Source organism: Nannobrachium achirus (assembly GCF_963921795.1).
Source record: "Nannobrachium achirus genome assembly, chromosome: 6".
NCBI lineage: Eukaryota > Metazoa > Chordata > Actinopteri > Myctophiformes > Myctophidae > Nannobrachium > Nannobrachium achirus.
The window spans coordinates 20,264,022-20,280,451 of NC_137815.1; the positions used below are offsets into that span (position 1 = coordinate 20,264,022).

At 43.9% G+C, this 16,430-nt stretch overlaps 1 protein-coding gene across 2 annotated transcripts in view; it reads left to right on the forward strand.

The window, feature by feature from the left end:
- The window catches only part of dip2bb (disco-interacting protein 2 homolog Bb), an 84,104-nt gene that overhangs the window by 20,132 nt on the left and 47,542 nt on the right, over positions 1-16,430 (forward strand). For both annotated transcript variants that reach the window (XM_080728741.1, XM_080728742.1), the window contains exons 2-3: positions 7,403-7,480; positions 10,984-11,280. In XM_080728741.1, coding sequence (XP_080584867.1) covers positions 7,403-7,480; positions 10,984-11,280 — 375 coding nt within the window. The remainder of the gene's footprint in view (positions 1-7,402; positions 7,481-10,983; positions 11,281-16,430) is intronic.

Genomic DNA, 16,430 nt, shown 5'->3' on the forward strand with positions numbered 1-16,430 from the left:
TGTGTGTGTGTGTGTGTGTGTGTGTGTGTGTGTGTGTGTGTGTGTGTGTGTGTGTGTGTGTGTGTGTTGCAGTTGATGCTCAGGGCAGGCTAGACTCAACAGCACCTCTCTGGTCACCCAGGGTTACTACAGACCACAGACCCACCCACCCACATACCCACCCACATACCTACACACACGGCCACGTATAGGGAGCTTGTGTTCCACACAGCTCCAAAAAGAATCAAATGGAGCCCGCGACACCCCAGGCTGAATGTCCTCACCACCACATCCAATGCGGTCAATAGGATCCAGGATTGTTCTGGCTGGCTGGCTGCTAGGAGGCCTTGTTGAAAATGTCTGACTACCACTCGACAGTGACATTGATCGCTGGTCCATTAAGTCCTGACTTTTCACAGTTTGGAGGGCTGTGGACATTGCAGGAGGGCTGTGGACATTGCAGGAGGGCTGTGGACATTGCAGGAGGGCTGTGGACATTGCAGGAGGGCTGTGGACATTGCAGGAGGGCTGTGAAACAATGGGTTAGCCGAGGCCTTCCACATGTAGGGAGAGCGATGGATATTGGCCTTACCAGACCAGGCTGTCTTGACTTAACGGTGAGATGACATTGGGTGATGTCTTGCGTTTTAACTCATTTGTAGCCGATCCCGCGAATACTTGTGAAATATTAAAAGGTATCTAGAGTGCCGATGTCGCGGGCTATTTACTGTATATACAGTAAAGCTGGCAATGGCTACGAACCGTCCATTGAAAAGTGCTGGCACGCGCATCCACGTGCACACAATAGTGATCCCATAACATGGAAGCCAACGGTCTTTCTCATCTTTAATGTCCATTTTCTCCAAAAAACACTTTTGATGCCACGGATGGCATTGGATTCTCGTTAAAATAGCAAAAGTATAAAGGGATCCATCTTCCACCCCTGTTTACATTTCGAATCTCCGTCAAGTAGGAATTTGTTTAGTTAGCTCGATCTACTTCCAGCCTTCAAAATAAGAGACTGGCCGCGGACGGAGCAGGCGGCCGGCACGCTGGACATATAACCCTTTCATATCTGGGCATTAAATTAAAAGGCACACCGCACAAAATACGTCTTGCTATGGAGCACAGATGATTCCCAGTGGCCCGATTGCCTGATAACACCTTGGGGGTTCTATCGGGCCAGGACTTTAAAAGAACTTGCTTTGATTCTGGATGAGTTAGGCTGTCCATAATGGACACAATGGCTCCCAGTAACTTTCCCAGGTTGTTAATGTAAGTGAGAACTGGTTCGTTCTCAGTTGAATTTCCTGGTTAAATGAAGGTGAAATAAATAATAATAATATTCAACTTCATTTGTATAGCACATTTTGAAAACATTTACAAAATGCTTCAGAGTCAACGTGCGAGTGTGGGTAAGTTAGGGCTATGTGATAAGAAATGTTATCCTCATTCTATGCCAGACTCGTATGCCAGACTTCACACACTCATCAGTCATAACCGGTCTGCTACACCAGGGGTTCCCAAACTTTTTTGTCTCAGGGCACCTCATAAATATTTGTTTAATCCGAGGCACCCTTACATTATAATTTCTAAAGTTTCTGCCCGACAGTGACGATAATTTAGTGATTATGTTGCGAGGAAAACGTTGAGATAGTTAGAACTGACTGAATATAACTTTGCACTTCAAGTTTTAAAAATGATAATAAATATTTTTTCAAGTGTCCAAATAAATTCCAATATTATCAAAATATCTCGCGGCACCCCTGGACTGCCGTCGCGGCACCCCAGGGTGCCCCGTCACCCACTTTGAAAGCCCCTGTGCTACACTACAGTCTTCTCTTAGCTCCTCCTGTCTCTTTGATGCTGAACGCCTATCAGACTTATTATGCAGACTGTGTATTCTTTCATGTACCACTGTACCATCTCAACTGTCGTGACTGGTCGTGGCGGGGGGGGCGGGGGTTAATTCTTTGGCATCCACTGGTGAAGCCAGGCGCTGATGATGCGAGGATTTAGCAACGGCTGTACAGGGCCAACATAAATCTGAAATCACCCAGATGGAACAGCGTTTACTTAGCAATTCATCTAATGCCACGCGCGGACCCCTCCCCCATCTCTCCATCTTTTCACTTGCGCTCGCCGCAGTGAAGCTTGCTGTTCACATGAGCTAAAAATAAGTCATGTTGAGCGTGCCGGGCCAACTGTACCGTTCATGCATTACTTATGGAAGTGTTTTCTTTTCTTAGATTTTTTCCTCATGAAAACGAGTGAGTCGACAGTCGAGCCCAGAGTGTGCCGCCGGGCCGGACTGGGCAGTGGGCAGGCTCTCTGCACCTAGCTAGGCCTGTCACAATTATTACATATAATCGTATAATCGCAATTAACAGATCTACAAGCTCTCAATGCGTTGCGATGCAACACGTTGTGAGCTTGTAGATAGTCTATTCCCACTATCAATGTTCTTATTTAGGTATTTAGGTCAATAGGGGTGGGCGATATGGAAAAATACAATATTGCAATATTTTCCCAAGCTGTATCACAATACACGATTTTATCACGATTCTTTTTCACGTTGGTTTTTATGGTTATTTTTCAAGTTACTTGACAAAAACTATACTCTCTGGGTTCCTTTTAGGAGGTCTAAATTGAACTTTAACTCTGACAGTATACAAATGAAACCAAATGGACCCTTACGGGTCCATTTTCATTTGCATACTGTCAGAGTTAAGTGGAGACCTTCACATTTTAAAGTTTGAGAACTTCTGATTTAGACCAAAATGCAGGTTTAAATTGAATTCTGCAATGAATCTCTGTATTAACGATTAAACAGGATTTTTTTACAAGGCTCCCTCAATTGTATCACGATACATACGATACCTCTGAAAAGGCATATCATGGAGACATTGTATCGCCTCAGCGATAATTATCACCATATCGCCCACCCCTAGTTGTCAAATATGTCAGTCTTTTCTTTGTATATTTAGGTTATGTGTCATATCCGCCATGTGCAACTTCAAAGCCTAAAAGCCAAACAGATTGCACAGATGCGGTTTGTGTGGTCTTTGTGTGCATATGCTAGCTGTTTGTATTGTCGCGCAATAGTTTATCATCTCTGTTAAGCCTCATGGTACGAGTACGACCCGATTTTCACCTGGAAAAACACAAGCAAAACACAAGCGTCAGTTATTTTTGGCAAGGGAAATGGGCGTACGACAACGCAAATAAAATGACCCATTAACCACAGGGAAATCCTCCACTGTTCTCTAGTGTAACGGGGAAAGACTCACCTTGTTCTACTGCTCTATTTAAGCTGCCTAATTTGCTGTCTAATATTATGCTGAGAGCTGTTCACACAGAGTGGTCCACATAGATAGAGTGGCACACTCGCATAGCACAGTCTCTGTGGCGCAACCGGTTAGCGCGTTCGGCTGTTAACCGAAAGGTTGGTGGTTCGAATCCACCCAGGGACGATGATGTTTTTAGGGGCGGCCAATCGGCCATAGCTGATTGGTTAGTGAGTGGTTCACCATACATAATTCCTATGAGATGTCCAGAACAACAAACTAAAAGTCCTAAATAATCCTAGTTTCTTTAATATGTTTAATTGACATCAATTCTATATGTTGTCTTAAATCCTCTCCTCAATCTCAGGAATGACAATTGGACTCACTATACATTTATATGGCTTTTTGACAATACAGTAATTAGTGGATATGTTGGACTGATGCAAACATATTTCAGCAACTAGGATTTCTTTTTGCGACCGTAGTTGCGACCATATCGCAAATTAGTATGTGAACGGTCACAGCTTGTCTGTATGTGTGTATCTCTGTCTTTCTGTCACGCCTGACACTGTGGTTCTATGGGTTTGTCGCTCTGACATCACACTCTGGCTTCACTGTGATGTCACACTAACAGAATCCCTTTTATGCCCATATATGGAGTTCCCTGATGTCATCAATATTAAGCCCATATCTAACAGGACTTCATATGGGAATGCCCATATATGGAGGCCACATCGGCCACCTACCACACTAACGGCTGGTTCTACAGACAGGGATCTCCATGTATGATGTCAGATGTCATAGACATCATAGGACTTTCACATAACGAATAACCGAGTAAGCATGTTTGGGCTCTCACAGCATATCTCCATATACAGTACATGGATCTCCATATATTTGTACCAGGGGTCTCCATATACTATGGGTAACTGGGTAACTGGTCCGATATACATCACTGGCCAGATGGCAAAGAATTGGCGCGACCCCGACCTTTAGGGCAAGGTCGCATGTCGCCCTGAGGCGTCTTACTAGTAGTGTGTGTGTGAGATAGAGAGCATATGTTTGTGTTGGTGTGTCATAGCTGTGATCACAGGGAGGCTGGCAGAATAGCTGTGATGTTTCAGAACCAGATACACATCCACATACACCACAATCACGCAGGGCTGAAGGGGAATGTGGGGTGTGTGCGGACACTGCATGCACGACAACTCTGTTCTGCAGTTTGTCCCTTGTCACCTCTGTCACTTTCCCCCCCTCTTATCTCACTTCACTCCATCCTCTGTCCTCCTTCTTATCTCTTGTCTTCATCGTCCGTCCCCCCTTTCTGTTTACCCTTGTCTTGTGTCTAAAATCATCCCATCCTGCTCTGGCTTCCGTGCCGTTCCTAATTTATTTTATGTCACAAATCACGATTATTGTGGCCCAGATTATTTAAAAAGTATCTAACACATTTTATAGCTTAAAACTCATAACATGACACTTTTGTTAACGACCTGCACCCAAGCATCCATATTATTCTGGGGGGGGGGGGGGGGACATCAGCCCAAAGTAGCAGATCTACAAGCTCTCGTTGCAATCCGCCTCTCCAGACCTCCAATGTGCTTTCACTTCAATCCTGTACAGTCTGTCTGTGATCCTCCACACTCAGCAACGTCCTCCATATGCCTAACTGTCTTCATCTGACACTGTCCTTCCTCTCCCCCTCTCCCCCTCTCTCTCTTTCTCTCTCTGTCTCTCCCACTCTCCCTGTGTATGAACTAAAACAGGTGGCTAACACCAGGGAGTTTTATACCACACTGAGAGATGGTGTATCTTAGAGTGGGTGTACAGGTCCAGAAGTGTCTGGTTGTATAAATCATTACAGTAGGGCATGGCAATATACCAGGTTCTCCATTTAAATAGATTTTAATGAACAACATTCCTCCACTGCTTACCTCCCTGCAAGCCAAATGGCGTCATGATGACGTTATGATAACGTCCTCCAGTGATTCCGGTGACTGTAAAACAGTGGCATTACATAGCCCATATGGGGATGATCTTGACGTCATTACCAGGACGTCATATGGACTATAGGATTATTGTTATTGTTTGTAATGTTAGTTGAAATATGTAAGGTTATATTCTGGGACATATTTGACTAGTTATGATATTTATCTGGCCTCGATCGGACCCTCTCTGATTAATCCAGGACGTCCGTTTTTGTGGGCAGGATTTATGTTGGTTTGACTTGATCAGGCCCCAATCAAGACGTCACTGATTGGTCCAGGTCCTGACCGTGCTTGCTGGGCCTGTTATTGGTTGTGGTGGGGTGTACAGGTCCAGAGTGTCTGGTTGTATAAATCATTACAGTAGGGCATGGCAATATACCAAGGTCTCCATTTAAATAGATTTTAATGAACACATTCCTCCACTAGCTGCTTACCCTGTTATAGAGCATCACAGTTTAAGCCCCGCCCGCCCTCACTCCGGTGTCGGAAGCGTTTTCCCCATGCATTTCATCCATAGACATTTCATAAAGTATTTATTTAAACGTATTTTAAGCCTCTGACAAAGCCACCCCGGCTGGTGAGGAATCACGACAATAAACACTCTTTTTGCATGCAACGATTAATTACAAGCTGTTGAAAAAAGGTTCACAGCATTTCAGACTTTGACGTTTGAAATTTGCCCTGGATTCAAGTCTGCTGTGAAAAATGCAATATTGCAATATTGGAATTATTTCCACTGTACCTTTCAACAGTGTAGGGAAGCATATGATGCCGTTGTCTCTTGAGTGAATGTCTACTGGTGTTTGACGCTGTGTGGGCAATGGGTATACTATGTTCATAACTGTCATGCAACCTAGGTCTGCTTAACAGTCTGTAAACTAGCCTGCTCACTGTGTTGGCATTTTTATTGTTTCTCTGCATGTCCCATTGATTTGATGTCCCATCTAAATGTTCTCTCTATTAGCTGAAATATATGATAGTAACCTACTGTATATGATAGTAACCTACTGTATATTTGTGGTACAGTAGGTGGGCACATGTCTCTTCTTCTTCCTTTTCCCGAAACCTACAAATGACAGGGAAGTTGTAATTTAACCCACTTCTTTGCACCTGTAAACCTGACCTGTGATGTGTTAATAGTTGACTGAATAGTTGATTCATAGTGAATAGTTGATTCATGGCGTAATGTATACAGTAGCCTACCCTCCAAACCTCACCCCCAAAAATACTGCAGGGCAGGCTATGTTGTAATTCAACATAGCCACTGTTGTACAGTTGTACAGGGAAACGCAATTCATCCAGTTCATCTCCATTGCCTCCCCTTTAAGTTAATGTGTCATCCAGTGTAGATTAAGTCAAATAACACTGTCAGCACTTTTATGTCATATTTCCATTCATAAAGCTTGAGTTCCAGACGTACAGTATGTATATACAGTATGAACCGTTAAATAGCTTTTATGTTTATTATTGTCCCTTGCTTTTTACTCGGGCATCTGAGAGACTTTGTGGTTTGGCGCCATTGTCCGATTTCTGTGAGAAATAGGGGGTTGGACTTGGAAAGTCTTTCAACAAGACACAAGAGAAGTGAAATTTGAGTATCGGTCATATAATAGAATGGGAGTGAAGGAAACGTTTCATGTTGAAATAGACAAAAATATTGCAAAAATGTTCTCCCTGACAAATATCTAGTTCTACCGTTTCTTTTTTTTAAAGATTCGTTTTTGGGGCTTTTATTTGATAGGACAGTAGACTGACAGGAAATGGGGGAAGAGATGGAGAGTGACATGTGACAAAGGTCATCCACATGTGACAAAGGTCGTCCAGATTGGGAATCGAACCTACAACGCCGTCAGGCATCACTGCCTATGTGGCAATGACTATATGGTATGCGCCTGGACCAGTTGGCCAGCGGGACACCCGTTTTACCGGTTCTTGATTCACTGGGAGGATGTTGTATTTTTATTTTTTGTATACAGTACATTGAAATGATCATCTCAATGCTAACAACAGCACATACTGTTGCTGAATATGTGCATGAAATACCACCGTGGCAGTGCTCCTAAATGAGTTTTACAAGATGTAAAGTTCTCTTGCCTTTATTTGTACATGTGTATACAGAGTAAGTGAGCTGTCTCTTGTCGTCCACAGGTGACATTACACAGAAGGGATATGAGAAGAAACGGCTTAGACTGTTGGTTCCATTCGTCATCCATCCTCCAGCTCCAGGTAAATGAGCCTCAGGATTATTGTTTTATTCAAAGTAAAAATCTGCAAAAAACAAAGAAAATACAAATGTTTTATATTTAAAAGATATACCATTACTAAATTATTATTATTTGGTTATGATTATGATTCAGAGGTGGACATCTTTGCTCACTGGTGCCCCTCAGTGGTATGTTAGCTCTTTACCTCAGTACAGCCTTTAGTTGTTAAAAAGGTTGTACAATTTAATTTAATTGGCTTTTATCACCATTAATCACTGGCTGTGCAAGCTGCTGTGCAATTAGCCCACGTTGACCTGATGGCCCAGTGTGCTTTGATGCTGCTGACCCGTCAAATAGGGGTTAAGCTATGGCCGTTCCTAAAAACATAAAAACATCTTCGTCCCTGGGTGGATTCGAACCACCAACCTTTCGGTTAACAGCCGAACGCGCTAACCGGTTGCGCCACAGAGACTGTGCTGTGCATGCACAAATAGACCTGTAGAAATAGAGACAACAGACCCCTTATCAGACAACGTCACACTGATAAGAGCCAGTATGTGCGCAGGCTGAACTTCAAAGAACCCACTCAAGACACAATGAGCCACAGATCTCCCATATGGTCTAGCGGTTAGGATTCCTGGTTTTCACCCAGGCGGCCCGGGTTCGACTCCCGGTATGGGAACTACTCTTTTGGTTTCCTGTGGAAATAAGCTTAGTCTTTTCATGGATCTCCGTTTAGTAGACCTTGTACCAGTGAACTGTACTGTCATGAAACTGTACCTTTTCCTATGCAAACTTCTAATAAAGTCTTCAATCAATCAGTCAATCAATCAATGAAAAAGTGGTCACAGCACTCACAAGAATATGACTTACATCAAACTTTCAGATGCAGTCTTCCTCCCAGTGCGGAGGCTTAGGATGTTTACTGTACCCTCTTGAAATAATAGCGATTCTCAAACTAGTTGTCCTCAAAACCCTGCCTCCAATCGCTGTCATTAGTTATGAGACCCACGGAGGGAGCGCTCCCCATGACCGGGATGGTGTTTTTTACTGGTGTTTCAGTCCGAGTGTGGGGAAAGGGTGCGTTCGGAAATGCGCACCGGACTGCGCGGGCGTTTATCGTGGGCTTGCCCAGGCCTTACGGCCTGGGCATAAATATAACGATTGCATTCACCACGGCTTCGTAACTCGCGCGGCGCTCCGCCGGCCGCGCGGCCCTGGCCCGCTCTTCGCGGCCACTCGCGCCTGCGGCGCTCGGGGGCGAAGAGCAGGACCAAGGTCCGCTGGCCTTCGCGCCGCTTGCAATGTCGTGGACAATAAAACGAGCGCACCCTTTCATACACTCTGACTGAATCACCAGTAAAAAACACTCTCTCCCCCATGACCACCACGGCGCCACAGCCTGCTTGCTCATCCAGCTGCCGACACTCACCGCCTAATTTATGCTCAGTCAGGAGAACGGCAGAGATACTGATCACATCCGAGACACCTTGTGATGTTGTACATCGGATAACGATGGAGTGCAACACTGCACCAACCTACTCATTTGGGAGCAATTAGTGGTTCATTGTCTTGCTCGAAGACTTCGACAAACACAGCCAGGGATCGAACCTGGAGCCTTGGGATTCCAAGATGGCTGCTCCACCTCCTGACCCATTGCGGCCCCCGTAAATTGATTGAAAATGTACTCCCTGTTGCAGATCTGCAAGCTCACAACGCCTCGCGTCACAATGAAGTCGATTATCGATCGTTTAAAACAAATATTATTATTCAATCGATTGATGTTGCACCCCTAAAGGGCCATGTATAGTTACGTATGGTTGATTTTGTGTACGTTTTGGGTGAGGAACTACGTACGGTAACTGCGTCACCATTCATAGTAGACATGCATGTTATTTATGTGCCGACCCGCTCTCCGCTCCAATTCTGCTCCCGTTTGCGTCCGCGCGCCACATGAAGGTGGTTCTCACACGTGTAAAAACCGAAGCATTTAGCCAAAATATGTAGAACCACAGATTTTTGACCCGCCGTGATGTTTGATACAGTATAAATACGTGGTAACAGTCTGGACTGGATCTGCTGTCTGTAAATGCAACTCCGCGAGGGTACAAATTTAACCACATGGATGCGGACCCGGAGTAGGCTAATTATAACAAAACACACGTACACACCCGCTCATATATTGAACATAATTCCCAAGTAATAAATGAGCCGCATCATCATCTCTTCTTGTGACTTGTGTGCCTCGCTGTCTGTGCTCAGCTGATGACTGTTGATGCGTGATGAGTGAGGAGTCGATGCGTCCTCTTCAAGTGGTTGTGTAACGACCTTTTTTCCGTTTCTTGATAAAATATATTTATTATTGGGACACACAGTTTGAGAACCGCTGTTAGAGCAGAGTATTAACCGAAGCATTTTTAGCCAAAATATGCAGAACCACAGAATTTCTTGACCCGACGACCGACGTGATGTTTTGTAACAGTCTGAGTCTGGACTGGTTCTGCAGCTGCTTTCTGTCGGCAACATTATCGCGGTAAATGCAACTCCGCGAGGGTACAGATTTAACTTTTTTTTTTTTTTTTACCGTTTCTTGATACAATATATTTCTCATTGGGACACAGTTTGAGAACCGCTGTCATAGAGCAGAGGAAAAGTAATTTTCCTCACTACTGTGCGTCTGCGGCTGCGCCTACGATTGACAACAGTGGCCATGGGTACTTCTTGCTACGGATACATCTTCAGTCCGTTCAGTCCGTCGAGTTGGGTGCTGTCCGTAAGCGTCCGTATACGGAGATAAATCATCCGGAGTGTTACGTACTGGGAGTCAAACCGGACCAAACAGAATAAAGTTCTCTCCCCCTCCGTTTCTTGTGTATTCCTGCGGTCCTTAAGTACTACTATGCATGGTACTTAAATCATATGTCTTGCTTCCATTCTGCTGAATGGAATGGCCAGATTAGGTGAACACATTATACCGTTACTTAATTGCTTTTTTGCTAGATTTTGTTGCCCTTTGAAAGAAGACTTGGTGAATGAATTGCTGTGCTCTAGGGCAGTGGTTTTCAACCTTTTCAGGTCGCGAACCCCAAAATAATCATAATTGAACTGGGGACCCCCCACCCTGACGAGCACTAAGAGTTGAGCCATTACATTTTGTATAACATAAACACGGTTCTTTTGTGAAAATAGCAGATCTACATGCTCACAACGCCTCGCGTTATGAGGCGTTGTGTGCAATTTTCACAGTTTCTGCCCCTAATATTTGACAATTTGGCCAATGTTTATTTTGTCATTTTAGAGGTATTAAAAAGTCCTTAAATTGTCACTTTTTAAATGTGCAGGTACCCTCTATACGCTAAAACGTTATGTTGGGTGTTTACTGTTGAGTGAGAAAACATGTTGCACATTAACTCATCTGGGGACTCCCCAAAATAAACCCACAGGTTGAGAACCACTGCTCTAGGGACTGATTGTTGTGTACATTGCAGTATGTACAACACTGTGTATGATCTGTGTATTTGACAGTGGAGCCGCCCCCTCAGCCGCCGCCCCCTCAGCCTGAACAGCCGGCCCCTGGTCCAAGCTCCTCCTCCTCCTCCAGCCATGCTCCACCCTCCTCCAACCATGCCCCGCCCTCCTCCAGCCTTGCCCCACCCTCCTCCAACCATGCCCCGCCCTCCTCCAACCATGCCCCGCCCTCCTCCAGCCTTCCTCCGCCCTCCTCCAGCCTTGCCCCGCCCTCCTCCAGCTCATCGCGATACCGCGACCGCCGCTCCCGGAAGCCCCACCGGACCGGAACCAGGGATGACCGCTACAGATCAGGTGAGCAGAGACCCCTACATTAATGCCCCTTCGATTTTTGGGATACATTTTTTAGGTAATTTTGGCCGTGATTGAAATCACCTAAAAAAATAAGGGTTAATCATGATTGATGGACAAAAGGCATAGGATATATGCACATCCCCCAAACTTTTTATACAGTGCTTTGTCCAAGAACAAACAAGTGAATAAAAAGGGGAATGTCTGCACACGATATAATGCTCTCCCGTCTTTTCTTTTATTATTTCTCAACCAAACAACAATGTTTCGCCCGGGACTTGAAAAAGCCCTGCTGGGCGAAACTTTGTTGTTTAGTTGAGAAATAATAAAAGAAAAGACAGGAGAGCATTATATTGTGTGCGGACATTGCCTTTGTTTTTAATCGTGATTGATTCCATCATGGATGCACACTGCACAGATTACATGAGACCATACTGTATTTTTGTAGCTTAGGGTGTGAGCTTTTCAGTGTTGCTGTGCAATTAGCTCTCAATACTTGTTTCCCTGATGGTCCAGTCTGTTTGCGTGTTTCAAAACAGCAACATGGGTAAGGCTGGTTCTTGTAAAGGAGTGCTTGTTTTCGGTTATAACGACGGAGGCACGCCGCCTCAGACGACCTTGATCCACGTGAGACACCACCGAGCGAGCGGTAGCGAGCGAGTCGCTGTGTCGAGCTTTGCGAAGGTCGCATGAGCCAACTCAGCGCCGTTAGAAGTAGTAAACCACGGGGCCAAAATAGTAAATCTTCGTCCCCCCCGACTTTGGGCACCTCCACGCGGTCCAAGTGCTGCTAACCCACTGGCCAATCACATGAACTCTGGCGTCTCTGTTTGGGAATGTCATTATAGGAGACACTTTTCCAAAATGTTGGAAAGTGTTTGAAGAAGAAATTACAATTGTACAAACAGAGAAAATAGCAGACATACAAGTTTCTAATTCTATCTTCGCTATTGGCCGTACGACATATCGCCGTCGTCGGGTGGAGACCTTGTATGTCCAAAACCATTCTTTTTTTATTACTATAAGAAATTAAATACAACAGTCTGCAGTTTTACAGTCTACAGATCTACAAGCTCACAACCCACCACGAAGCGGCGTGAGCATGTAGATCTGCCATTTTCACTACTTTTGTGTGACATAATGAAGTAGGGTATTAATTAACAGGGGAAAAAAAGGTTTCTACCCGAACAGCAACGCTATGGGACTAGTGTTTAAAGAAGAGTGTGCATCTGTGTCTCTGCATGCACTGCACTGGTTGTGAGGGCTGGATAAAGTCATTCTTGACTGGTCGGGGAGAGGAGAAAAGAATCGGAGAAGAAAAAAAAAGTGAGCCCTCCTGCAGGGCCCCCCCTCGGTGAAGGAACTGAGGACGCCTCTGTTGTGAAAAGGGAGCGATAATGTCCCAGCTCAGCTACGTGTGAGGTTGTGTAGAGCACTGGTTCTCAAGTAGTGGGTCGGAGACTTGGGACCCATTTGTAAGTCCTTTTCTTTTACTACATATAAATTATATAAATATATATTCTTGAAACTTTCATATATTTCTTGAAACTTTCATGTATTCTAGATACTTTGCACACTCAGTGAATTATTCCAAACCTTTTTGTTCAAATTTAGATTTTTTTTAATGACATACAGCTCATGAATATCAGAAGTCCATATTTCAAAATATTACAATATTACACGAGACCTCTCAAAACAAGGATTTATAATAGAGAAATGTCAACCTTCTGATGTCAGAGTTGCTTGAATTCCAGTGGGAATTTTCCGCAGTCAGTATGAGATGGATCTGTAATATATTTCAAAAGTTTTTTATACAATTAAAAATAATACTTTTATACATTTAAAACAAACAAACACTCCTTTCTCCGTCTAGTAGCCAGTATGATGCTCACGTGAACCAGCGCATGCATAAATAATACACACACCCACAAACACACGCACGCACGTGCGCACACACACACACACACACACACACACACACACACACACACACACACACACACACACACACACACACACACACACACACACACACACACACACACAAACGAATAAACACATCATGTTATGTGCCCTTAGGTCTTTTTGTGTTATCCTTTTGACAACCATCGTAAACCGCACAATGATTGTTAAAAGGATAACAACAAAATTGCAAGCTGTTAATAAAGTATTCAGTCAATCAATCATGGACTCAATGGTGGCAGATGGATAATGATGGAGTTGGAGTTTTGGGGGATGGAAGGATTGAAGCAGCTGCTTTGCGTTGGATTTGGTTTGGATTCCAAGAAGTGGTAGTTTTATGTTTCTGCGTGATCGGGGGATTCCCACGGAGATATGAGTAAATGGGTGGGAGGGGGGAGGGGGGAGGGGGATGGGGGGTGGGTGGGGGAGCTGAAGGAGGAGATTGTTAGGATATTGAGAAATGTGTGTTGCCGTTGGGTAAACTAAATGGATTTGAGGAGGGAAACTATTTGCGATTTATCTTTTATTAAAAGCAGCCAACCGGCTGGACGAGACAGAGCAGGGTTGTTGGTCTACTGCAGGGTTCCCCAATAGGCGGCCCGCGGGCCATTTGCGGCCCGCGGGGGGCTACTGTCTGGCCCCCACCAACCCCAGTAATAATGGTGGTATAAGAGCAGCAACAACACTAGTATATCGTCGTTGTCGGGTGGAAATCTCGTATCTCCAAATTTGTACGTTCTTTCGCAAATCATACAAGGCCGTCGCACAAAAGTAGTGAAAACAGCAGATCTACAAGCACACAACGCCTCGCACCACGAGGCGTTGTGTGCTTGTAGATCGGCTGTTTTCACTAGTTTAAATAATTTTTAAAATGATAAATGCAAAACGAACGGTTTTGGACATACAAGATTTTCACCCGACAACGACGAAAACTGTCGCTGGAGTAGTGGGAACGCCGCCGTCGCCCCCTGCAATGTTGTGGCCCTCGGCTTGGTACCCTAGACATAATTCGGCCCTTGGGGAAAACTAATTGGGGAACCCTGGTCTACTGTATGTTGAAATGCAAACGTTTAGTAAAGCAGCTCTCAACCCATAAACAATGCAAAACTAATCCATAGTACTTATATTTACATGTAGCCTACTTATTTGGCCTTCAAAAAACTATTACAAAATAATGATATATCTATATCTATCTGTATATCTATATATACTGTGTGTGTATGTATATATATATATATATATATATATATATATATATATAAAACAATTAAAAAAACAATTATCTATCTATATATCTATCGTAAAACGCTAACGTGTTTGGCTAAGACAGCCTGAATCAGGGAATATTTCGTATTGATACGCGAGGTCGATCTACATGATGTAAATACCCCATACAGAGTCATAGCAACAGGTGACACGCATCCCAGTCATTGCATTTTGTAGCCAGCCAGTCCATCAATAATCAGACATCAATAATTAATTAGCCTTGCATAGCCAGAGGATGGGATACAGTAACTCCGCCTCTCTCTGGCGTGCCCACCAATCGTCTGGATACATTTAAATGATCGTATGGGCTTGGGCGGCTGGTGAAGGCAACCGACAAAGCTACGCCCACTGTTTTCATTCTAGGTCACGCCTCTGTCACCCTTACCACACAGACTGAATGTCCCAGATTAGGAAGGCCTAATGCCGTTTTTCCCCCATTCAGAACGGGTACACATTATTGTGTATCATTATTTTATGCTTTAACTATTGAAAAATAGCAGATATACAAGCTCACAGCGCGGCACCGAGTGCCGCGCTGCGAGCTTGTAGATCTGCTATTTTTGAATCCTTCTAAGATTTTTTGAAAAACCAATGTTTCTATGTCAGCAATCTGGCTAGCCATCGTCAAATAAAAGGTCCTTTTCACTTAACAGGAGCTCAGTTAGTCTGTTCTTGAGAGACTACTATGTCAGTGGTTCTCAAACCTTTTCATGTGAAGGACGCCCAAAATGATATTTAACCCCATTCAACCCCCATTCAACATATTTAGTTCCAAGGACCACCCAGAAGCAAAATTTGAGTTACAAACGTTCGCTTTGAAAATACATATATTCAAAGATTTGCACACATTTTCACGACGCGCTGTGAGCTTGTATATCTGCTATTTTTCACTGGTTAAAGCATTCAATAATTCTAGGCCTAAATGGGTTAATTACATAGTTCACCCCCCAAAAGTGTTGTATTTTTATTTAATCAATTATTCACCCCATGCAGTCTTGAATTCATGGATTATTTTTAGAGTTTGTCGCATTCCTAAGCCAATAATTTGAGGAGACTCTTTGTGTCTCCATAGGGAGCAAAGCAGGCTCTTTGTGTCTCCATAGGGGAACCACTGCTGGTCATCAATCAAATGATTGGCTTAGGAGGAATGCGACAAAAACTAAAATATCTGTGAACTGCGTGGAGTCTCCAGGGGGTGAGTAATCGATGGGGGGGAAAAAAGCGATTTAACCCTATATTTTGTTGAGTCCCTCATGGCTCTATACTAGTGACCCTTCTGTTTTCACTCTACACTAAACATCTGCAATGTGTTGTAAGCTTGTTACTCAGCTATTTTCAGCTAAATCCTTTCCCGCAAATAAAAACTAAACGAAAAGACTCTAAAGGGCTCTAAAAGACTATCATAGAGCCTTGAGGGACTCCCCTCAACCGTATGTGGTTTAAGTTGTTACAGTAAAGCCCTTTGCACACAGGCGCGTTTATCCGCACGGATAAAACAGACATGTGCGTTTTTTTCTCGATCGAACCCAGTTCGATTCATGCGTCTTGTCGCATGCGGTAAAAAACTCATCACTCCTTTTATGACTCCTTTTGGGATCCGCAGCGCCGATTCTGCACAGCATTGCACACCAAATCCAAAGCGTTTTATTCATACAGCAAACGCAACTGTCCTGTGTGCAAAGGGCTTTAGTTGTTATCTCCAAATTGTTACCACCCACCTCTATCCCACACAGATCCTAATTTCTTTTATTCATGAAATCCATTTCTTTTTTTGAACAATTCTGATTTTCTGAAAATCTTTTTAAAGAATAATTCAAACAAACAAACAAAAAAAATCATGTTTAATGGATTCGTGACCAACATGGATCCGTGATCCAAGAATAGGACCCAGTGTTTGGGGAAACCTTGTTCTAGATGTTTCAGAC